The following is a 26312-nucleotide window of genomic DNA, read 5'->3' on the forward strand; positions in this document are numbered from 1 at the left end:
TCAAGTGTAGCAGTCGCCTGCTCTGGGCCGGTAGGAACACCCTCTCCAGGGACCTGTCCCTTTGCTGGTGCCTGCGTCTCCGCTGAAGAATCCTCCAGATCCACCACCTCAGTGGGAGGCTCTCGCCGAGGTGAGAGTACAGCTGCTCCTACGGGTGGCATCACTGTCATCTGGAATCTCCGGGTCAGCCAACTCCCCATAGCCGCCACCGATGGAGCTGCACTCAACACCTCCGACCCTCTCTCCCCCTCAGAAACATGTCCCGCGATGGGCTCCTCCAACAAGGAGGCAGCAACCGTCACCACTGCATCGGTTCCCACGACGTCTAGTCGCACCTGAGGCTCCGTCTCAACCATCTCCTCTGCCACGCCTCCCTGCGGTGGACCACACAACTCTGCCGTGCTGTCAGTACATGCCTCTGTGGGAGTCGGTCCTGCGGCTGGCTGCATGGGCCCGAGTGTAATGGGCGTGCGGCTCTGCCCAAATGCCGGAATCAAAGTACTGCCCCCCGACGACCCGACAAGTGTGCCAAGTGGGAGTGTGGGTGGTGCAAACTCTCCGGCGGGTTCCATCCTCCCCTCGTTTGTGGCCCGACTGCTACTATCATCCTCATCCTCCGAATCCTCGGAATCCTCTGCACTGCTGGAAGTTTCTCGCCCACTATCCGGTTCTGCTGCGGTGGTCTCTAATACCCGTTTCCGCTTCGCGGAAGAGTGTCCAATATCCAAATGTCGCCAATGCATGATAGGAGGCTCACCCTCCGCCAAGGGTCCCTGTGGCCGTACGTCCAACTCAGCCTCTGGCACTGCTGCCCGCGTAGCCTCCAAGAACAGTCCAATGGCATAGTGGGGCATGTAAAACGTGCGCTGCTCCATCATCAAGAATGCACACATCCGCTCTGATAACAAGGTAGCCCAATCATACACTACACCGTTCAGTAACCCGTTCATCAATATGATCTGTGGCAGAGCGATGTCGGATGCCCTACCCGACCCTGTCAACCTGCTTTTGATGACGTCCATTATGCATCGCCAATGACCCTCTGCGACAAAGGACCTACGCATCCCGCGACCCTTCGTGGCGTCTACGATGCTCGCCAACTCTGCTGGGGTCAAGTCTCGAGACACTCGCCTAATCCAATGTTCCTTTTCTTCCCGTGTCATCTTCTTCGGCTTCAAGTCCACTTTCTTGCCATGTATGCCTGGGATGCCAAATACTCTGGTGAAATTTGCAGGTTTGAAGGATATGGTGATATCCTTCCCAAGATACTCAAATGTGCTCGTCCGTGAGTGGCTATCAAAGGTATCAACCATATATCGCAATGCTCCCTCGTACTCGCGAATGGCGAACATAGGCATTTGGATAGCCCATTCTACCCCTGCTTTGCGAAGACTTGTCTTCACCAAATTATCATCCGGCGTGTCTTGCCACCATTTCCGACATTCCACCCCATTCAATCCCTCAAAGGTGATATTCTGTGAAGTGGAGGTGTTCTTCCCTCGTGTAGTGGGCTGCTGTGGTGTCTTTTTCTTCTGCTTGGCTTCCAGTGTGCCACCTGCTATTCGAACACCTGAAGGAAGAATACGTGCATCCGGCTTCCTATGGCTGCTATCCTGCAACTGTTTTTTCCAGTTTCTTTTTCTCGCAGACTCCATTGACCACTTCTTGATTTTCCCTTGTCGAACGGAAAGCACCTAACTACCTCCTCGCAGATAGGCCGTACGGCGGTAATCCCCAACTACCTCCGGCTAGTAAAAAGCTGAACAAAAAATCCTCTTGTCCACCTTCCGCACTACTTCGCACGGTAACTTCTTGCAGCCTAGATTTGTGAACACCGCACGGTAGCTTTTTGTCGGCCTATATGTGTGAACACCGCACGGTAGTCACAGCGGTTTGTTCTGTCATCAACTTGCTGATCATAAAATGCAAGTAGATGCTGGTCGGTGGCAGATCCTTTCGGAATTAATATGGCAGCTGATTCAATATTTGGTGTTTAGCATGTTAAACTAGAATTAAAACTGCTGGGTATAAGCTTTCTCCAACGCTGTATCGAGGGTTCCTAACATCCTCTTAAGCCATTTACACCCCTGCGTAGATCAGTGACCACCGGTTAAATCTTTCTTTAAATTCCCGCAAGACCCATCTTCGATCGCAGTCATTTTCCCTCATGGCATTTAACTCGCGGATGTGAATAATTATTAAAGCGTAGGGGACTTGACAGACGAGCAAGAGTTTGGTTTGCTTCAGTTAAACCTGGCCTTCAATAAAAATCAGGCTCTATTCCATTTCGTGCGGTAGCTCTTCGTACGGTAGCTTTTTGTTTCCCACGCCTTTGTCTCCCACGGCCTTCGGTTTCCACCGCACGGTGGCTTCCCTCTTCCTTCCCTTCGGCTGCTTCTTTTTCCTCGATGGTTCCCTTCGGTAGGTGTGGCTTTCCCTTCGGTAGGCGTGGTGGTGCGGGGTTCTTCTTCCTTCGCTGCGTTTTATCTCCTTCGTTATGTGTCTTGCCCTTCGGTGGCCAGCGTTTATAATCCCGCGGCTTCCACCGTCGGTGGCTTCCACCTTCGGTGGTCCCACCGCATGGTGGCTTCCACCGTCGGTGGTCCCACTGTCGGTGACTTCCACCGCACGGTGGGTTCCACCTTCGGTGGTGTCCACCGTTGGTGGTGCCACCGCACGGTGGTGTCCACCGTGGTGGTACCACTGCACGGTGGCACCCACTACGTGGCCATCGTACGGTGGTCCCTTTTCCTTTGTTTTTTTCTTTTTTTTTTCAATTTTTTTTTTTTTTTCAATTTTTTTTTTCCAATTTTTTCAATTTTTCTTTTATATATATTTTTTTCAAATTTTCATATATATATTTTTTTCGAATTTTCTAATTTTTTTTTTTTTTCTCTCCTTTTTTCATTTTCATTTATTATCTGACTGCGACTGCGCGCCTCCTGTCGGGCTGCTCCTGCGCGCTTCCAACCTCTGGTGATACACTTTCAGTTTTGACCCGTTGACGCCCTCTAGAATTTCCTGTCCGTCGAGGGTCGAGAGCTTGACGGATCCATTCCCTACGACTTCTCGGATCCTGTAAGGACCTAGCCACTTCACTCTGAACTTGCCGGGCTTAATCTCATTCCGTCTGTTATACTTTAGGACTAATTGGCCCGGCGTGAACCTCGCCCGCCGAATGTGTTGGTCATGCCAGTATTTTCTGCGTTGCTGGGCCACATCTGTCACCCATTGTGCCATCGTCCGTCTTTCATCCAATTTATTTAAGGCGTATAGTCTCTCTCGAAGGCTTTCCATGTCGCCTAGCTTGTTGTCAATAGCGATTCTGAGACTTGGCACCATGAATTCGACCGGTACCACAGCCTCCTGGCCGTACATCAATTGGAAAGGTGTCTGCCCGGTGGTTACTTTGTAAGTTGTGCAGTACGCCCAAAGTACCGAAGGCAGACGCTCTTCCCAGTCTTCTTTTTCCACCCCACAAGACTTATAAATTACCGACATGATGATTTTATTGGTCGCCTCAGCCTGACCGTTTGCCCTGGGGTAGTATGGACTTGATAGAGAATGAAAAATTTTGAACTCGGTTGTCAGTAGTCGAACAATATGATTTACAAAGTGCCCCCCTCTATCACTTGTCAGTTGAATAGGTATTCCGTACCGGGTGATAATCTGTTCATAAATGAATTTCGCCGTACTGACGGCCGAGTTGTCTGCCAAAGCCCTCGCTTCGACCCATTTGGTCAAATATTCTGTCGCCACGACAATGTATCTACATCGTCGGGCGCGACTTGGTTTCAATGGACCAACGAAGTCTAACCCCCATCTTTCGAACAACTCTTGAGCATGTGCCGGGTTAAGTGGCATGAAATCCCTCTTTAATGGTCGCCCAGCACGCTGACATGTATCACAACTTGTCACCCATTCTCTGGCGTCATTATGCAGTGTCGGCCACCACAAGCCCGCTAGTAGGACCTTCCTTGCTGTCGTATCTGGTCCCATGTGTCCTCCAGCGGCCCCTTCATGGGCTTCTCTCAATACTCCTGGGATTTCCTCTTCCAAGACGCATCGTCGTAGGATCTGGTCAGGTCCCATTTTGTAGAGAAGACCATTTATAAGTTGGAATGTTCGGCTTCTTAATACAAGTTTCCGTCTTTCGCCTGGTGACATTTCCCGATAACATTGGGGGTATGCTCTAGGTCTAAAGCTCACTCAAAGTAATGCTTGTTGCTTTGGTTTCAAGCTTGCATGTTGTAGATTGTGCTTCCTTTGATGTTATTGGTCTCCATAGAGGACTTAAATAGGGCTTTCTCCAATTGTTGGGTAGTAATAGTGGTTCTCTTTGTAATGTGGCCTTGGGTGTTGGTGGAGATGATAGACTTAGGTTGGCCTTTCACATAGTAATGTGGGTGCTTGTTCTTCGTGGGTCCCTTGTTTTCCTTTTCTCAACATTGATTACATTCTTGTTGGAGCCTTAGTGCACCTTGCTTTTGGATTGTTTGCCTTGGAGAATGGTTAGGAATATTACTCCATGTTGGATTCTTTGTTGGATGTTGTTAGTCCTATGACTTAAACCTTGGTGGCTAGGGAGGTTGGTTAGATTTTTGGCATAGGTTCAGATTTTGGAGCTGTTGGTAGTGGTGGTTTGTCAACAAAGTTGTGGGCTAATGCTGTCAAGGATTTGGACCTATCTAGTCTTTCTTAGCCCCTAGCTTTTTGGTGGAGATTAAGGGTCTTTTACTTTGTGTCCTAGATAATATTGTTGAAAGGTCGACTTCCAAGCTTAGGAATTTGCTTGTAGGAAGATTTGTTGATGCTAGACCAAACTTTGATGTGTCTAGAAAGTGGGCTTTGCATAAAGGATATTTAGAGGGCTATTTTGAGTTTGTAGCTTTGTTGAAGGGTTTCTTTTTTATCTCCTTCACGCATTACAAACATTGTGCACAAACCCTGTGGATGACCATTGGTTTCTAAGAAAGAATGGTTTATTTCTCAAACAATGGTTACTACGCTTTAACCTTGAAATGGAATGCATCAACAAGATCCCAATGTGGGTTAGGCTTCTTGGGTTGCTATTGGATTATTGGGAGGTCTTTACAAGCATCATCAATTCCTTTGATCAGTTTATTATAGTGTTTGTGGTCACCAAAAGGTCCTCCCTTCTATGATTATCTTATCCTCAAAATTGGGTAAATGGATGCAATGAGTAGTCTGTGGGAATTCCATTGTTGTATGCCATTATTACCTCAAAGTTGGTCATATAGCGAGTGCTCATGCAACAAGAAAAACCAATCTTTTTGGAGGAAAAATACATGCTTTACCTTCCTAATTGTAGAGTGAAGGAAAGACCGTTGTTGGATGGAATTAATGATGCTTGCAAGGTGCTCGATGAATCATTGAAGGAGGGCTGTAGGGGGCTGGAATCTAAGGATAATAGGTGTTTGGATGAGATCTAATGTACTCAGGCCTCTGATCCTACAAATGAGTGGTGGAGATCACCTATTGTTTTTAAAGAAAAAAGGGCTTTGGTGTTAGGAAAGAGGATATCTCATGGTCCCTTGGATCCTTTGGATTCAAGAGAAACATATAATGGAGGGAGTATAGACCAGAAGGACTTTTGCTCCATTGTAAAGAAGGTTGAAGTTGTTCAATGTTCCTTGGAGCACTTTGGTTTCAAGCACCTTGATTTGATTGGTCTCCTTTGGCCCTGGGGTTGTTGATTCATAGTTTTCTGCTTTCAGCTTCTTTGCTCTTGTAATGCAGCCTTAGAGTTGTTTGTTTCATGTTGTTGCTTTTTGTTGGTTCACCAAGCTTCATTGTTTTAACTTTCCTATTTTGTAGATAATGGTCTGGGTTCTTTCAAATACCCAACTTTACAATAACAACAAAATATCAATAAATTGAATCAAAGTTATAAGAATAAAGTAAAGCACAAAATGAAATGTTTTCATCTGGGAAAATTGTTGTCATTTTATGACACCCTTGGTCCATCAGTAAGAATCGATCAGAGATACGATCCATAGACCAGCGCTGCCCTAGTTGATCAAGGATAAAAGCAAAAGAATTATGAGGTGAGAAGTGTTGTCTTGTTTGGAGGAAGTCCCTTCCCTTTGCTTCCCTTTTCTTTCATGTTCCCCAAAACTCCGGAACCCCGAGGTTCCGAAGTTCCTTCTCTTTGCCTTCTCTTCTTTTCTTCTCTAGAACTCCGGAACCCCGAGGTTCTAAAGTTCCATCCTTGTCTTCTTCCCTTCCCCAGAACTCTGGAACCCCGAGGTTCCAAATTTCCTTCCCTTTGCTACCTCTCCTTTCTCCTTCGCGGAACTTCGGAACCCCGAGGTTCCTCCCTTTCCTTCCCCCTCCTCTTCAGTTCTCTAGAACTCCGGAACCCCAAGGTTCCAAAGTTCCCTTTCCTTGCCTTCTTCGGAACTCCGGAACCCTGAGGTTTCAAAGTTCCTTTCCCTTAGCCCCTTTCTTTTCCCGGAACTCCAGAACCCCAAGGTTCCGAAGTTCCTTCCCTCCTTGCCTTTTCTTTGTTCTCCAAAACTTCGGAACCCCGAGGTTTTGAAGTACCTTCCTTGCTGCCTTTCCCTCTTCTCCGAAACCCCGAGGTTCCGAAGTTCCTTTGCTAGGTCTCCCCTTTTCCTTTTGCTTAGTTTCTTCTTCCCTTTCCCGAAACTCCGAAACCTCGAGGTTTTGTAGTTCTCCTTCCCCATCCCTAGAACTTTGGAACCTCAAGGTTCCAACTTCCTTGTCTTCCCCACTTCGGGAATTTGAGTTTCCGAAGTCCTCGGACTTCTTTCCGGCTTGCAACACTTCCGGATGGCGTGATCGACACTCAAAGCTTTAAATGCTCCGACGACTTTTGTGACTTGTGCACCTTCTTTTGTGGAGCCACATCGGTGCATTTAATGATTTTGGTAGGATTTCCATCAAGAAAGGTACATGGCCATGCTTGTTGTGGTAACTTTGTCATGTCTGCATGCTCTGACTTTGGAAGGTCAGTCAATCCACCTTTCTTAGGGTTGCATTTTCAGGGTATGGCTAGGTTGCTTGCATGTACAAAAAGTCAGGTGCATGCACTTCCCTGCACTCCCAGACTGACATTTCCCTGCACACACAAGGGTCATGATCACTCTTGTAACCAATTTTCTATATAAAGGCTGTTAAGCCTCATTGTAAAGGGTTCTCTCCTTGCTGGCTCGAGCTATTCTATGCTCTTTCACTTCTCTTGTATTTATCTTGCATTTTTGCAACTGTAAGTTTGGCCATTGGCCTTATAATGAATTGAAATCACCATTTTTTGCCTTCCTTCAACATATGTATGTTGTGTATGTTTCCTTACCTTCATCATAGGTGTATGTTTTGTGGCTCTTCTCTCATATATGCTGTGTTAATTTATTTCTGAGTGTGACTTGTGGGAAACCTTCTCCCCTCTTGATATTCAACGAATTCTAACCTCCATACATGCATTGGGGTCACTCATACAACTGAAGTTTGTGCATCTCCTGGGTATTTCAGTTGATTCTTTATGTCATTTTGGGTAGGGAGAGAAACAATCTCTTCTTGGTGCATCACCTCCTTTTATTTTAAGCATTTCTCTCTTCCCTTTTCCTCTGCAAGTTGTTAGGATAGGCTTAGGAGTAAGTTTTGAAGTGTTGAGTTGGTTCAACACCTGCACTTGGATTGAGAAGGAAGCTGGCCTTCTCCGGAGATTCAACCCCCTTGTGCAAGGTCCCACACTTCGGGGTTGTTTCCATGTTTCACAAGGTTGCTGAGTTGATAGCTCAACAAGGGTGCAAGCTTTTGTGATAACAGTTATCTTGAACAACTACAAGGACCTTGAAATGGCTTGTTAAATGATGATCAGTCATATACATTTTACCTCCAAAAACATAGCTTTCTTAGGGAACACTACAATGACACAAATCAGCGGCCTATATTTGCAATCGTTGTATCAACAAGAAATGATAGACACCCCTATTTCATCTCATGAATCCCTAATGGTCTATAATGAAATCCCTACAAATTCCTTTGGCCAATAACATTGTGCATACCTTTTTATAGCCAGGACTCGTATACCCCTGTAAGTGCATTATTATACCTCTCATTTGTTGTTGTGTAGGAAAGAGGCTGCCATGGTTGTCTTCCGAAAATAGTAACAAAGGAAATGAATGCATGCAAATACTATTAAAGATCTAAAGGTAGGTCATGAAATTTCTTAGCCACACTATTCTTTCCGTTGCTCGTTAATGTAAACGAGAATATTTTCCTTTGACAAACCATGTTTGGACAATCGACCACAAGATTTGATTCCTTTAACAACAATTGCACACAAGTCCCTTGGCTGTCAAAGTTAGAGCTTTCAGCCATTTTTTACCATACTTGTCTCTATATATTTAAACATAAAATATTTAAACATAAATATACCATAGAAAAAGACAATAAAATAATCCTATTCTACCATTACTTGATAAAAAATGAACAACAGGTTAGAAAACAATAATACTGCATTTAAAAAGGAAAAAATAAAATATCTTGTGCGGCATCAAAAGATATTTTTAGAAAAAATTTAGAAAACTGAAAGAAAACCTTTCCCTAAATGCCGATTCTCCCGGTTGCAGGCTTCTTGATCATCTTAGCATATATTTGACACTTCTTGAGTTGTAGGAATAGTGATAGCACAATGTTGGAAAACAAAGAACACTTGCAACCATGAGCAAAGAGTAGAAAGAACTATTGTTGAGTGAGTTGAGTGGTAGGAATGTATCGTGCTTTTGTTTTGGGTGTTGTTGGTGACTTAGAAGTCACCTTTTAGGGTCAGCAAGGGTTAGATTAGGTCTTTTAATATTTATTTCCATTTTTCTATTAAAAAAACATTGTTTCAATTGAGTTAACAATGGATGCAAGTTCTGCCTATAGCTACATGCACATCTACTAGACCACCAGTTGTTTGCATGTCAATGTTACCCTCAAAGCTGTTGGACATTGAGTGGGTCAAAAAGGTTGTGTTGGATGTAAGGGAGCTGTAGATGTTTGTTTGCAGCCACCACAGCTCATTGGCATTATAGAAAATCTTTTTTGAGGAAGGAACTCTTCAAATCAATTGAGATCCAATTTGGTTTGTACTTTATTCTATTGGGGAGGACACTTTCGTTGCAAGAAGTTTTGCAACTTGTGATCATGACATAGGATTCATCCAGTGCGGGGAGACCAAGATAGAGCAGGTGAAGAAGACCGCGTTCAATGATAATTTTTTGTCAAATGTGAGATACATCACACCTTTTGTATCTCCTATTTTAAGTGTCATCAAATTTGGGGATTCTAATGGTTCTATCCTTGGGGAGATCCATGAGTGCATTGATAGCATGATTGACTAGGCAAAGGCTGCTATTTGTGAGAGAGATGCTACCTTATAGTTTTACCGTGAATATATTTAGCCCATTCAATAAAGGGGAGAAAAGATGAAGAATCCTCTACACATGATTACATTTGCATTGAATACAAAGTGGTATGAGGGAAGACTTGATGAAATTGTTCCCCTTGATGACCATGGGGTGAGGAATGAATTCTTGAAGGCCTTTAAGAAATTGTATTGTCTAGGGGAAGCTCCATAGATCATAGCTGAGTGGATTAGATATACAAAATTTTATGGCTATAATAGTTCAACAAAGATTAACAAGCACAGTTTGTCATCGGGCATGTCTCCTAGTTGGTTCTGACTATATGAGCCCCTAGGATTGTTCCACACACTTTACATTCACCTCCTCTCACAAGTTTCTAGTTCAACAAAGATTAACAAGCACAATTTGATAGCTATAATATTGACAAGCACAATTTGTCATCGGGCATGCCTCCTAGTTGATTGTGACTATATGGGCCTCTAGGATTGTTCCACACACTTTACATTCACCTCCTCTCTCAAGTTTCTAGTTCATATGCTGCTGAGATAAACTGATCCTCATATGCCTTCCTCACTTTCTCCAGAGAAATAGATTTGCCTTTAAGAGAATGGAAAGTTTGTCATTGCATATGGTGCCTTGCAACTTATTAATCTCAAGACACCCGAGCAAAAGTAGAGCTTAACTGTGTTGTGGGTGTTGGACTAATTGCCAACATCCCCTTTCGGATTCGAGACACGGACTGACTGCTTTCCATGGATCCATTTATCTCTAGCGTTGTATTGGGCATTAACAGGTTAATCTTTTGGCACAACGACAAACATGTTCCAACAATTGATATTAGAGTCGGGTCGCCTGTTCGAATCCCATTGGGTGATGCTGAGGGGGGGATTGTTGGACTAATTGCCAACGCCCCCCATTGGATTCAGGACATGGACTAACTGCCTCCCATGAATCCATTTATCTTTGGCTTTTGTATAGTGTGTTAACAGGTCAATCTTTTGGCACAACGACAAACATGTTCCAACAATGGGATGTAGAAGCTGAGGAACCACATCAGGTTGACGAGTAGCAGGGTATCCAGCTTGGATTGTTTGTGCTCATGTTGTAGGATACAGTTGTTTCAATAGGGTGGAGTAGGTTGCAAAATACTCATTGGATGACGACTCTAATTTTGAGCATGTTTTTTAAACTGGCTATGTATTTCTTCAGTATGCATTGCCCTTTTGTCATATTGATGTTTGTCACTTACAATTGTGATTTTCAAGCTTGTTTGTACCCTGTAACTTCAAAAGCTAAAAATCATATTATGCTTATAAATTAATTATTAGATCACTTATTTTCACTTATGTTTTAAATTTCAATTTTTTAGATACTATTTTATTAGTTGTTGTTTTTGTCCTTGAAACCCATCTGGCCCAGCAAGTTAATTGGATGTTGAAAATGCATTGCAGGTAGGAAAGGTGGTGCTTAATGCTCTTTTGTACCCAAATATCAAACTGAACGTGCAGAAAAACACAATTACAACAATTTTATATACAGCGGTAATGGTGTATATATTTATCAAACTTCATAAATTGGGTTTTTTTAAAAATTTTATCCTTATTCTTTTTGCATGATTAGTGCTACAATTTTTGTATTGGCATCAATATTAGTTGCAAGAACTTGTTCACCATCAACAATTTTTATTTGCTGGCACTTTTGCATTGTCATAATATTTTTATACTTGAGACATGACGAAACAAATCTATTTTTTTCAAGAAGGCCTAATTTGGTACACTGTCCCAGACTGTAATTGATTGTTGTATTACCTTTTGCATTTAGGTCCTCTGCTAAATGTGTTTATTTTTTGCAAGAAGAGGCTTGGACTCTCTTTAAACATTCTTCAAATTTATTAAAGTGTCAGACACAATTTCAGGGCTATTTGTTTATTTGTGTTGGCACAAAGTTGTAAGGTGATGCTTTACCTCTAGCTGTAGAAGCAACCTAGTAACGTATCCCTGCTTCCGTGACCTTGGTTGTGAACAGGGGTAAGTTACTCAACACTGAAACAAAGAAAATCTGTTGAGCTACAGTGACAGTGAGTGGGTTGGGAGGCTTTGACTGTAATGGACAGAGACAAATTCAGTCATTTTGAACTTTACCATCCATATGAATCAGTGACATCTAATACTTAATGAATCAGTGACATCTAATGCTTACTAATTACAGTGTCTGTAGTGGTCTTAAAAAGGTTAGTGTCTTCAAGACACGCCTAGTGGTTCCTTGTAAGAATTTGCACTTGAGAATGACAACCTTCTAAATAAAAAGGGCAAAGCATCTTTTATATGGCTTCGAACAAAGTGGATGAAAAATAGCTTGAATATTTGACTGACAGTGGCATCTCCAAATCACATAGTATGTAACACACCTAAAAACTATATGCTTGTCAGTTTCCACCTCTTTTAATTTAGTACATTCTTTGGCAAAACTTTAGCCCCACAACCCTTTGTGTGTCGTCAAAATTATCCACCCCACTCAATTGTTTTGTTTTTCATGAACTTTTCAGCTAGCTGTCTTTTCTTTTCATTCCTCACCCAAGTTTCATGAAGCTATCTCACAGGATTGTTTGAGCAACCAGAAAGAAATCGATCGATATATGTGGCACCCATGCACAATGGACTGTTCTCAAAACACAGTTTTTAGTCAACAAGGAAAGTAGATGTTACTTACTCTGAATGAAAGCAACACTTAAGTTCTTCTATTCAATGGAAGAAATAGAGTCTAAAGCGCAGCCTCTAAAGGAAATGGCTTTGATTAAGGTTATGGGATCTCTCCCATGCCCAAACGCTCTCAGATTACATAACATCAAATGCGTATATGCTGAATTTGAACTCCTCAATATTATGAACCCTAGTTCCAATCACAAAACCCTAGATTTACAACAAAATTCAACAACACATCAAATGAAGAATCATCGAACATGCAAAATCATAAAATAATTCAAATGATACCATTGCACATTCAAATGGGTTTGATCTTCATTGTTCTCCTATCTCCATTGATCTCGCTTTGATATGGTTGCTCTCAGATTTTTATGCTTGCACAAGAGCTCAATGGCAAATGGATGTGGTTGTGATGATGTTGCTTGATGTAGGCTAAAGCCAATTCTGTAGAATTGAAGTATGCTCCAAGGTTGATTGATTGGAAAGAGAGGGGAAGAAGCCTCTTATATAGAGAGCATCTTAAAAATGGAGGGATAAAATTAAGTGGTGGGATAAAAGATGGTTGGCTAAGATTGAAGGGTAGGTAGAGGGAATAATAAAATAAAGGGAGTGGTTAAGATAAATGAGGAGAAAAAGCTAAATGAATTAATTAAATAAATTAAAGAATTTATTTAATTAATAGGAGGAGGGCCACATAAATTAAATAAATAGAATATTTATTTAATTTGGGAAAATAGAGAATTAAAATGAATAAAAATATTTATTTAAATTAGGATAGAAAAAGGGCTAGAAAAGGATAAATGAATTAATTAAACAAATATAAATTCATTTAATTAATAGAAGAAAAGGGAATAATTAAATAAATAATAATATTTATTTAATTAGGCTAGGAGAATTTTAAGTGTCTACAATAGGCATTGCAGATATTCAAACTGTAAAAGTATAAGCAATTTTCAATTTGAAAACAAGTTATATATGAAATACAATATAGTGTATTTATTTCTTTTATTCACAATGTAATATGTCTGATTGTTATTTCCTGCAAATGGAGAAAGAACATTAATTGATTCCGATGTCCTTCTCCGAGCAAATGAATCGGGTTATATAAGATAATGGGGAAGACCAAGAGTTGCTTTGGTCAGTTATGTCCTTTGGACATAACCAATCAAGATAACCCTTGATTGCATCCTATCATTACCCAACCGACATGATGCTAATTAACCCGATATAAATCGGTGCCTTTACGTGATTCATATTAACTGATTGTTATCAGTGTAAATGCATAACCCGATAATATGTATCGGTAACTAAAGCATCCTTAACCGATTCCCAATCGGTGGCAATTAAACAACCCTGATATATTAATTGGTGCATTACTAATCACATCCAATAATATATCGGTGGCATCTTTATTAAGTGCAAATAGATAGTTATGAAGGAGTTCGATAGATCATGATATATCAATATATATTAATATACATATGAAGTAATTATTATTACTTCATATATATATATTCATACATATTCATACATCTTCAAGATCGAACATATATATATATCTGCATTAATGCTATTTGATGAAAAGGGGTTTGTATCAGTTTTATCTGACCGATGCTATTTGTATCAACACTCCCTCTTAGCTAGGGAAGATAAAGTCATAATGTCTAGCATCTTATTTCTCATGATGGTCAGGATTCCTTATGGAGTCTTATAATCTCACTCTTCATAGGATCATATGAAGTATCACCTAAACACGTGATACAAGAGGTTCATCATTTTGAGATGACATGATATCACCTAATCACGTGATATCAGTATTGCCTAAACACGCAATACTTAAGGATAAACATATGAAAATAGTTAAATCTTCAACTTATCCAAGTTGTGGTAAGTGCACTAACATTTCATTCAAATGTTATACCACAACACAATCATGGCACATCCATGACATACCAGAGATCCAACATGATAACTGGTTTGAACATTATAAGATCGTCACCTTACAATGTCTACATACAAGTGTTCATTGTCTGAGAGATCGTCACCTCTTGGATATGAACACAGGGGGTTAAACCTATAAAAGTCCTATCATGACAAAGAAGTTTACACATTAAACATCTTATTGATATGCAAGTACAAATTACAACAAATTACCTTTCTATCATACCTAAACCTTTTCTGAAGTGATCAACCTTCACTCTGGAAAGTGGTTTGGTCAGAATATCTGCAGTCTGATCTCCTGTACTAACATATTTCAATTTGATCACATTTTTGTCTACCATGTCTCGCACATAATGGTATGGAATCTCAATATGCTTGGATCTGTCATGAAATACTGGATTTATAGAAAGCTTTATGCAGCTCTGGTTGTCACAATGGATGACAGTGGGTTTCATGGGTTCACCAAATAATCCCACAAGCAACTTCCTAAGCCATATTGCCTCTCGAGCAGCCATGGAAGCTGCAATGTACTCGGCCTCGGTGGAACTTTGAGCTACAGAAGACTGTTTTTTGCTGATCCAAGATATCATGGCTGAACCTAAACTGAAGCAACACCCTGAAGTGCTTTTCCTGTCAGTCACACTCCCAGCCCAATCTGAGTCTGTAAATCCGTGTAGGTCTAGATCAACTTTCTCATATTTGAGACCAAGGTTTAGAGTACCTTGCAAGTATCTCATAATGTGTTTCACTGCAATCAAGTGGATTTCCTTAGGCTCACACATAAACTGACTTAAGGCATTGACCGCATAACAGATATTTGGCCTTGTATTCACTAGATACATCAGGGACCCAATCATCTGTCTGTATAGAGTAGGATCAGTGGATTGTGACTCTGTTGCTGCTTCCTTAAGTTTATGTAAATTTGTTTCCATGGGAGAGGTCATAGGTCTGCAATTATGCATTCCGAATCTCTTCAAAATGTCCAAGGTATACTTTCCTTGGTTTAGTATAATGTTTTCAGAAGTTTGCCATATTTCCAAACCTAGGAAGTAATGAAGGAGTCCCAAGTCCTTCATATCAAATTCTTTAGATAAATCTTTCTTGCATTGATCTATGAGGTGATCTTCTCCTGTGATTAGTAAGTCATCAACATATAGAATCAATATTAGCATATCACCTTTATTTTGTTTGTAGCAGAGATTTGGATCTGCATCATTTTTAGAGAAGCCTAGTTTAGAGAGATAGGTGTCAATTTTTTCATACCAGGCTCTGGGAGCCTGTTTAAGTCCATAGAGAGCTTTCTTGAGTCTGCACACATGAGACTCTGCACTCTGAATTTCAAATCCTTCAGGTTGCTCTAGGTAGACTTCTTCTGAGATCTCACCATTAAGAAATGTTGTCTTAACATCCATCTGGTGCACCTTCCACCCTTTTGTTGCTGCTATGGCTAGTATTGTTCTTACTGAGGTATATCTGGCTACAGGTGCAAAGTTTTCTTCATAATCTATCCCTTCCCTTTGAGAGAACCCTCTAGCTACAAATCTGGCCTTGTGCTTTTCAATACTACCATCTGCAGCATGTTTGATTTTAAAAAGCCATTTAGATGAAACAACAGATTTCTTAGTAGGCCTAGGAACGATCTCCCAAACATCATTCTTCATAATGGACTGATACTCTTCAGACATGACATCCTTCCATACTTGATGTTTAAGTGCATCTAATACATTGTTTGGTTCAGCTTTAGAGAGATCATTCATAAGAGCAACATAGCTAGTGAATTTATTAGGTCTTTTGCTTTCCCTGAAGGTTCCTAAAGGAGCAGTAAACTTCTAAGCTTCTGCAACAGTGTTGGTGGCCCATAGTGGCCTTTTCTTGAGGTTTTCTCTAGGTGGGTTTGGAGTTTCACCTATAGTTTCCTCAAGATTCTCCCTCTGAAGCTCAGGAGTAGGATCTTCTTCTATGTTAGGAGTGGGGATATAGATTTCAAGCTCTATTGTATTTAGGGCTCTTTTGAAGGCTAAATCTTCTTCAAAGATTACATCCCTACTAAGTTCAATATTTCTCTGACCATGTATATATATTCTATAGGCCTTGGATGTTTCACTATATCCTACAAGTATTCCCCTTTTTCTAGAAGGTTCTAGTTTTAGTCTTTTCTCTTTAGGTACATGTATATAGATAGGACACCCAAACATCCTAAGGTGGTTGATATCTGGCTTTAGTTTGGTAAATACTTTCTCAGGAGTTTTATCTTCAAGATGTGAGTGAGGACATTTGTTTTGTATATACATAGCAGTGTTAGTTGCTTCTGCCCAAAGATTGATATTTAGATTTTGATCAAGAATCATGGCTTTGGTAGCTTCTACAATTGTCCTATTTTTCCTTTCAGCTACCCCATTTTGTTGAGGATTATAAGGTATTGTTAGCTCCCTCTTAATCCCTGAGTTTTTACAAAAATCTTTAAATAATTCTGATGTGTATTCCCCCCCATTATCAGTCCTTAGGATTTTAATTTTATTTCCTGAGTAGTTCTCTGTTAGTGATTTAAACTCTTTAAACCTACTAAGGATCTCTTCTGATTCTTTACACTTTAGAAAGTAGATCCAAGTTTTCCTAGAGTAGTCATCAACAAATATTACATAATACAAACATCCTCCTAGAGAGGGTACGGACATGGATCCACATACATCAGAATGAACTAACTCTAAAACTTTGCTTGTCTTCCTAGTACTATTATGGAAGGCACCCTTGATATTTTTACCTAGGGCACATCCCTTGCATGCCTTTGAATGATATTGCTGCAACTTAGGTAAACTTGTGACAAGGTTTTCCATAGATGATAAAGCTCTATAATTCAAGTGGACTAGTCTTCTATGCCAGACTTCATTTGCATTTGTTGCTTCATGAATTAGGGCTAGGTTGGGCTCTGTGCACAACTCATACAGATAGCCTTGTCTTTGACCAATGGCTTTAGCTTTCTTGATGGAAGAATTTTTTGGCCAAGCCAACACGTTGTTCTCCATGAAGGTTACTTTGTATCCGTTATCTTCTAGGGCTGATATGGAGACTAGATTTCTCTTGATACCGGGGATATATAGTACTCCTTCGAGTTGCAATGATATGCCTGTCTTCAGTTTGATGGTGCAGGAACCAATTCCTCTAACTGGATGTGAGGAATCATCTCCGATAGTTACTTCCTCATCATTCTCCTCTGTCATGGAGTCTAGCACTTCTCTAAACCCTGTAATGTGTCTGGATGAGCCATTGTCGATCACCCAAGAGTTAGACTTATTTGATGCATGGCTTGTAAGTGCTGAGTAGAGGACATAGTTCTGGGAGTCATCTTCTCTTTTAGATTTTCCTGCTTTGGCAAATGTGGCTTGTTTGGCTCTCTCTGGACATTTTGCAACAAAGTGCCTGAACTTGTCGCACCTATAGCATTGAATATGTGATAGGTTTCTCTTTGAAGTGTTCTTGCCTTGATGACCCTTCCTCTTCCTAAATTGCTTCTTCTTGGTTGTCTTATTTGTGTTAGTATTTAGAACTTGAAGGTCTTCGTCTATGTTCTTTTGTTTTATTCCCATCTTGTTCAATCTTGATTCTTCTTGGAGACAATCATCCCTTAATCTTTCAAACTTAGGATATTTGGACCTTGCATTGATGCCTTGGACGAATGTACTCCATCCACTAGGCAACCCATCTAGAGCAATGAGTGTTAACTCTTTGCTTTGGATCTCATAATCCAAAGTTGCTAGTTCATCTCTTAGAATTGATATCCGCATAAAGTAGGCATTGATTGTCTCCCCCTTGTTCATGGTGATATGATTTATTTCTCGTTTTAATGCCAGAGTTCGACTTGCATTTGATATCTCAAATGTACTTTCAAGTGCTTTGAACATTTTATAGGTTGTCTGATGTTTTCTTATGATGGGCATTATGTTGTTTCTCACCCCATCAACTATTATTTTAATAGCCTTTTCATTTCCCTCAATCCATGCTGTTTTGTCAGGTTCATTTTCAGGTTGATCATTTTTAGTTTGAACAAATGAATCCACTTTGTTCTCCTTTAAGATCATTTGGATTCTGAACTTCCAGGCTGAAAAATCATCGCCACCTCCGAGTCTGTCTTCGAATCTGATAGCGCTGGCCATTGGAGAAATGTGATGTAGTATATAACCTTGTTCTTAAATTATTCACAAAATTAAATAGCCTCAGGTTTGATCAACTTGGCTCTGATACCATGTAAAAGTATAAACAATTTTCAATTTGAAAAGAAGTTATATATGAAATACAATATAGTGTATTTATTTCTTTTATTCACAATGTAATATGTCTGATTGTTATTTCCTGCAGATGGAGAGAGAACATTAATTAATTCCGATGTCCTTCTCCAAGCAAATGAATTGGGTTATATAAGATAATGGGGAAGACCAAGAGTTGCCTTGGTTGGTTATGTCCTTTGGACATAACCGATCAAGATAACCCTTGATCGCATCCTATCATTACCCAACCGACATGATGCTAATTAACCCGATATAAATCGGTGCCTTTACGTGATTCATATTAACCGATTGTTATCGGTGTAAATGCATAACCCGATAATATGTATCGGTAACTAAGGCATCCTTAACCGATTCCCAATCGGTGGCAGTTAAACAAGCCCGATATATTAATTGGTGCATTACTAATCACATCCAATAATATACCGGTGGCATCTTTATTAAGTGCAAATAGATAGTTATGAAGGAGTTTGATAGATCATGATATATCAATATATATTAATATACATATGAAGTAATTATTATTACTTCATATATATATTCATACATATTCATACATCTTCAAGATCGAACATATATATATATCTGCATTAATGCTATCTGATGAAAAGGGGTTTGTATCAGTTTTATCTGACCGATGCTATTTGTTTCAACACAAACAATTATATAAAGATCACCAAACATTGAAATACTTGGTTTACAACCTAGTTCTTCATGTGCACATTTGTAGGTGGCTACTCCAATTTCTAGATATTTAAGTATAGTAGTAAAGCTAGGGAAACATCATGCAAGACAGGGTAATCTGTCTTGAATTGACACCAAAAAAAACTCAATCTATTGTCTACAGGAGGATTTGTTGAATCCACAACTTTTTTGAGTGGAGGCAGTACTTGAGGGTAGAGAAAATTATTGTAGCAAGGAGTATGCTGAAACATCTTAAAAATGCATAAAAAGATTAATCGCCTGAGTGTAGACTTGGTTGATAAATAGGCATCTATGCAAGATGAGCGTTGATGAAGTTTTATGTTGATGTATACTAGACCATGAGCTTGAAGACATTACTTGAGTGTCATGAAGGTATAATAGTCATAGGGCACAATAAAGGAAAGTTTGTTTCTTTGAAAGTGTTGAAAGCAATACCTTGGTGGCCAACCTATTTGTATGCACATTCATTTGATTGAGAACCCTGATCACATGTTGATCCCTGTGTTATCAGAAGAGCCATTTGAAAAGTGATCAATTGATTTTGGAGGTCCTATAATACTGCCAACAAGAAAGCATGGAATGAGATGTATCGTTGTTGTAGCAAATTATATAGTGCACTAGGTGGAAGCTGCACCTACTTAACACTGTACCACAAATACTGCTCTGTGTTTATTTATGAAAACATTATTATCAAGACTGGATGCCCATTGTCACGTCCCCTCTCCTTTGCTGACTATAACACTATTATTAATGTTAAAAGTGTTTCTTAACACTAAATTATATATATATATATATATGCCCAGGGATAGGACATATGAGTCCTATATAAGGAAGGTACAAATGCAGGTTTGAGGATTCATTTTGAGTGCCTGATTTCAGATATGCTGTTGATGTTTTGAGTTTTAAGATTCCAAGCCAGCAAGGGTGAACATTGAAAACTCTTGAAGGCAACTGAGAGGTCAGGATGAAAACCCTTACCTCTTGTTTTTTGCAAATTCCATTCCAGGATTGCAGGTTGAGATGCATTGAAATTTTTTATGACAGTTGCAGGTTGGATGAATTGAAGATTACCATAAAACCCTAGGTTGCCATTTCTCTGAAGTTGAAGCTGAATTGAAGTGAGATTCGAGTGTTAATCGCAGAGCATATTGGAGGCTATGATCCTGCATCTAGGAATTGTGCCATCACTGGGAAACATCCACCTTTGCTGGCTGCCTCATTCTGGACAGTCAACCAGCCCAGTCGCTAGTTTCTGAAATGTTGTCATCACTATAATCCACTTGGTTTTTGGGAAGCTTAACCTACAGATCCAAAGGTGAGTAAAGACAAATATCTGACATCATTGAGGAGCAGATCAGTTTGCTGTCATCTAATACTCAGCTAAACATCAAATCACATCTGCAGGGCAAAACCCCAATCTATCTGCCTGATTGTAGGAGTTGCACAGGCAGCCACGCATTCCTGGACCACAAGCATTCATCGCTCGGTCATTATGAGATGCAGTAGGTCCCATTCATCCTTTTGGGCAGGTCCAGCTGAATGATCTAAGTGTGAGCTTCCCACCTGAAGCACCACCTGAGGCGCAACACATAAGCCAGTCATTAACTGACAGATCCACAAGGACACCTCCCAGGTGCAGATCCTATTTACATTTGGGATTGTCCATTTATTACAAACAGTCAAGTAACTATCATATGATAAATTTTTATCGGAAGTTTATTGATTGATATTATGGTGATGGAGGTGAGTATGCTGTAATTATTCATTCTTTTTGTTTGCATATATACTATTGACCTGAAGAGTTTATAACTGCGCTCAGTAATTTGGAAGTAAACAGCGGTCGAGTCTGTTATTCATACTCAGGAAATACCCAGAAAATCCAAATAAATCAAACTTTCAATCAAAGATATGTCACCCATTTAGTTTAACTAACAATTAATCCAAATATTTTATAGTACAAACAATGCAAGTATTGCTGCATGAATTCATGCTGCAACAATGTTAAACATCACTCCATTATCCAAAGGCAAACGAAATTGCATAATCTTTCAGAATTTTTTTGGAAATTAAATTAACAAAATTATATGATGTTGGGTAGACATATTGTAAGGAAAGAGCTATAAGTATTGTGGGCATAGATGACTATTTGCAATTGATTCACAAGCTAAATGCCGTTTTTATTGTGTTAGTGTTTTAAATTGCTCCTCTTAGTGCAACACAACACAGAACAGTGTGTGAGGATAAATCTCTATTCAAATTGAATTGGATGCAGCTACAAAATGTGTCAAATGAGTTTGGCAGGTGTCTGTGGGTGCTTCTCCTCATGGGGTGTAGGGGCAGTGCCTATACTATGTTCACTGTCATGATACAGGACGGAGTTTAGGGGCAGAGCCCCCACCATCAAGCCCAAATGGAGACCTTCGAAACCACAAAGACCTTCATGGTGCACACTATTTTCATAATTTATGAAAAGGCAAAAGAAAAATAATTAAAAAGTCCAAAAACTGGCACTTTTGGAGTGTTTAATCTGTGTTTTTGATGCATGGTGCTAGTCAAGGGCTTAGGTGTGCTGAGTACCCAGTGAGTACTTCCCAGAAAACTGACCAAAAATTGTCAAAAAGTTGCCATAAATCTGTGATTTAACTCTCTGGAGAAACTCTGAGAATTTGCAAGTACTTGGCGACTTGCCGAGTCTGCTATCTATGGTTGGTTACTGTCTTCAAAGAATGTATCATAATTGTTAATAATTTGTATCCACTATTACAAACCCATATGGAAATGGGCATATTGTAATTATATCGGATGTCGTTGTTGCTTTTGCTTGTACTCCTACTGTCTGACAAAAAGTTGACTAGGCCAAAATAGTTGCTTTGGTTGTTTTTTTTTCTCTGGTAGCCTTGCTCATGAAGATTGAAACTAGCGCTTTGGTTGATTTTGTATGTTTATATAAATGTTTTTTGATTTATGTTCTGGATTTATGCATCCTACTAGTGTGTAAACCGAAGGCTGAGCAAATGTTATACTAATGATCTCTATGGTACTTTCAACTATCCTTCACTTACTTACTCATTTTTATTAGATATCAAATTGCAAATATCTAAGTTTTTGTTTGTTTTTATGTGTTTACTGGATTGGTTATCTTGTATTGTTCATGCAATGCTAGCATGGAATAAGTACAGTACTTAAGATTCCAGGAGCCAGATGCTTTGCTTACTTCCGGGAAATCCATAGATTGCCCACATAACTCACACAGAAAATTGAAGAACACATGCTCTTGCATGCATGTCATAACATTTTGAAAAATTTCATTTAATTATATATTTCGCAGGCCTTATGGAATGTAATAGTATGTTACTGAGATAATCTCAAAACTTAGAGGCTTATTTATGGAGCGATCTGATCAGTTTTGTCCTCAATGATTGACTTGGTATTATGCTCTTTACAGGATGGAGACCTTAAAAATGATGAGGCAGGCAGAGAAAAGAAAGAGGTTGGTAAGGCTCGTCTTTATTTGTTAAAGCTGAAATCTGAAGATGAGGCAAAGAAGCTTGAGGAAGCTATCAATAAGAATGCACCAGCTGCAGAATAACATTCCTAAAATATAATCTATTATGTCATATTAAGCATCCCTGACTGATGCCAGATCAATTGATCAATTATTTCTGTGTACTATATTCTGCTGTGACCATCATCCTGTTTTATGTAACAAAACCATGAAAAATGAATGTGGCGCCTAACGAATGGAAAATCATTTTTCATGACCTGTCTCTCTTTTCCAACGTAGTGTATCATTTCAAAATGTGTTTGAGAATCACTATGCATGCTGTTTTAATTCCTTTTCTAAACTAATTTATTCACTGAAACATTCTATAACATTAAATTACTAACATTTTATCTCATGGAGGTTTTTGCACATAATTTGTAATTTTTTTGGGCTGCAGTTAAATGCTGTTGCTATTAGGCTTACAACAAAGTTTAATTTACACATTCTTTGTAAAATGTCGTTTCTGGTATTTTAAGAATTGACCACACATTGTTGAAATGGAAATAATTGTATGTTTAAATATGTATATCTATTATCAAATAATTTTAAGAAACAAAACCATTTCATGTTAGCAAGGTTTCTTAATTCAGATGAACTACAGAAATAAACCATTGGGGGCTTTCAGAGCAGAAGGTCCACTGTGGCTAATAAGGGGGCAATCTACTAACAAAAACAGAGAAAGGTCTCATATAAATTTTGTTTGTAATTTGGCAGAATATTTATGAGGGATATTTGTATAATTATAATCTATTTGTATAATAGAAAGGAGTTCTGATATTTATTATGATTATTCAGTGGACTTTATGAATTCAACTTCTTGTCTTCTAATACACGCTTTCATGGCAACATTGGTGAATAAAGCATATACATAATATACATTATGTCACAAGACATGCCACTCATTGTCTGTCCTGAAGTAATTCTGATGTTGGTTCGCTGGAACAATTTCTAAAAATTATACAGAGATTTGAGAAAACACTTAATCGAATTTGTTAAACATGATTTTGTTGGCCTTTGTATTTTTTATGGTGTACGTGGTGCACATTCATTCTTTATGACAAACTGTTGCTTATAATTTTTTTTGAATGGTTACATAAATCTGCCAGCCTGACTTTTATATTCACCATTGGTGACTGAGATTTCTTGACGCCATTTAGGAAAGATGGATTGATTTGTTAGTGCACACCTTGAACTTAGTGAGATCAAATGTAGTACATTGAATCAGCTAACAAGAGAGAAAGACAACGAACCTTCTATATTCCAATCCCTTAATGAAACAACAACGTTTACAGACCAAGTGACATCAAAAAAGGAAAAGAAGTTATGCAAAAGCTGTAGGTAGAAAGGCCGCATATTTTCCAAAGTACTTTTTTCCATGGATTCACTATATACTACGAACTCATTGTCCATAATGAACACTGATTTGTAATGCATTGCCATTGCTCTACAGTCAAATCAACTTAGGTTGACACTATGAATCATTAGTACAACCTTTGTTGTGGAATTCACAAGCCAGTTATGTTCCATGGACACAAGACGTAATTGGGCCACCTTGGAAGCTAGCTGGGAGTCATCGCTAACACCTAGATGCAATGACATCATGAACTGGATAAAGAATTGATTTGTTCAATCAATTTGACTGGAACTTAAATGGCCAAAGCAACTGAACTTTTTTTTAGTTAGCCAGGAGACGTGTCTCCGACCCCCTAGGATGCATATCTGGTACCGGAGACCTTGTCTGAGACATATATGGTCATAGTAGACTTTCTGCCATGGTCTTCAAAACATTCCCACCGTCTCCCATGCAAAAGGCATCATCTCCCACACAAATAAAACAAAAAACCTAAAATTACAAGTTAAACACGTGGGGAAGTTGGAAACTAGATTTATTATTTTTGTTTTTTATTTGAATATAAGCCTATCAAACTATCAAGATTTTTGAATTTCAATATGTAATCTAATATCAAATATGTAGTGTGAATTGTGAACTCTTTTATGCTCTGACACAATGATATTTGTCGTTTGTTGTATTTAGACTTTAATGTTAACGTTAAACTTGACCACTATTCCTGTTTAAATTATATTAAAAAAATGGTGTCTCCAAGTGCCCCGTCTCCTATTTAAAAAAATAGATTTACAAGAGATTGGGATCTCCCATACCAGTACCAGTAGCGTTCTCTTGGCAACTTTGCTTATTTTAAGTTGATATGAAGGTTTTATAATTGTAATATATCCAATTCCAATGGGATGCACATTGTTTTAACTTCAATCTTGTAATTGAACTTTCAGGACATAGGTTGTCTCTGTACTAAGCTATAGGAGTAGACCATTGCATTTTAGTTTAGCATTAGCATATGTATGTAAGCATATTCGTAAAGAACATCAAAGGCATTGTTTCTGACCTGTTTTCACTAAATATGGAGTGTTGCTTCAAAATGCTTGTCGGTTAATTTGTGCTACAGTGTGATGTCTTCTAATTATTTGTTGCTTTGCATATGAGACATTGTGTCAAATTTGTCAGTGTTGTCTTTTTAGCATAAGTTGGGCATAAAGTTTTGAATAAAACTTATTACAATTCTACTCTATGTTTGTCTTAATCTACCTAGAAAAACAAAATACTCTTTTTTTTCATGTATTTCTATCATTTTTTTGTATGCAATGGTGCTTTCATAAATCATACATCGTAAATGTGATCTCTTCAATATTTATGAAAGGTTTTGTGATCTAGAATCCAAGTTTCTGTAAGGACAATGCACACAAGCTAACGCAAAAGTGAGCTTGTGAACATTAGTTAGAGTGTTATACACTAAGAAAGATTCAAGAATAGGAAGATATCTTGCTAGAATTGCAATCTACATGATTATATAATCAAAAAGGATTGTACAAAATACAAAAGGCTAAATTTATTCTACAAGGTGTCAATACTTTGTACTATTTCATTCTCTCTGCAAAGAATAGCTATTATAGGTGAAAATGAATGAAAACTGTGATCTCTAAAAATTTCAAATACTTGCAATTTGTGAGTTTCTTTTGTTTATTTTGGGATCACTCCAAAATAAGTTGCACATTGTTGGAGCTGAGAGGTATAATGACATGAATATGTGATGTAGGGGAGATGCTAAAGCTAGCGGTAATGTCAATATATGGTATGAAGTATTACCATTGCACCCTCAGTTGATTAAAGTGCATACATGCATCCCCATCTAGTATAGTATAATATATATGTTATATTCTCTTATTTTGTGAATTCCACTCCCTTATTCGAGGGCCTTGTTTGTGTATAAAAGTCATGTTATGATCATAGATAATCTAGATAATTGATATAATATTTAAAAACGATTGACTGTTAGTTGTGAATATGAATTAAAAAAAATGTGTTTATGGATTGATTTTAGAATGAGCATAATTATGTATGATAACCAAAATTATATTTGATAATTTTTTTTCTTTAATATGATGAATTAAACTTATTATTGATTTCTATTTAATTATGAATTTTTTGTTAATTATTAAATATTTATTATGCATATTTTAATTCAATTATGAATGTTAGTTCACTTATTATCTTGGATATATTGGTGTTTGTTTGCAAGTGTCCAAGTTAAATTCTCTAACCATTAAGAAAAATTGTGAAGGTTCACCAATAAACTACTATTGTATTCTTTTAGTGTATTTAAGCTTTATTTTAAGAGAAGATTAAAGTATTCTTGTGCAGAAGTGTTGTGAGTGCGATTTTGTTAAT

General features: G+C 38.8%; 1 protein-coding gene and 1 long non-coding RNA gene across 2 annotated transcripts in view; both read left to right on the top strand.

The window, feature by feature from the left end:
• The window catches only part of LOC131039706 (uncharacterized), a 173843-nt gene extending 151054 nt beyond the window's left edge, over nucleotides 1-22789 (top strand). Inside the window, exons 9-10 of the mRNA XM_057972547.2 lie at nucleotides 10850-10939; nucleotides 22472-22789. Of these exons, the coding sequence (XP_057828530.1) occupies nucleotides 10850-10939; nucleotides 22472-22615 (234 nt within the window). The 3' untranslated portion in view covers nucleotides 22616-22789. The remainder of the gene's footprint in view (nucleotides 1-10849; nucleotides 10940-22471) is intronic.
• LOC131039707 (uncharacterized) lies at nucleotides 10970-20659 on the top strand. The gene is made up of 3 exons (XR_009104715.2): nucleotides 10970-19984; nucleotides 20071-20341; nucleotides 20431-20659. It is a non-coding gene; the product is annotated as an uncharacterized LOC131039707 (long non-coding RNA).
• Nucleotides 22790-26312: the final 3523 nt, after the last annotated feature.

Source organism: Cryptomeria japonica, chromosome 6 (genome assembly GCF_030272615.1).
Source record: "Cryptomeria japonica chromosome 6, Sugi_1.0, whole genome shotgun sequence".
In the NCBI taxonomy this organism is placed as follows: Eukaryota; Viridiplantae; Streptophyta; class Pinopsida; order Cupressales; family Cupressaceae; genus Cryptomeria; species Cryptomeria japonica.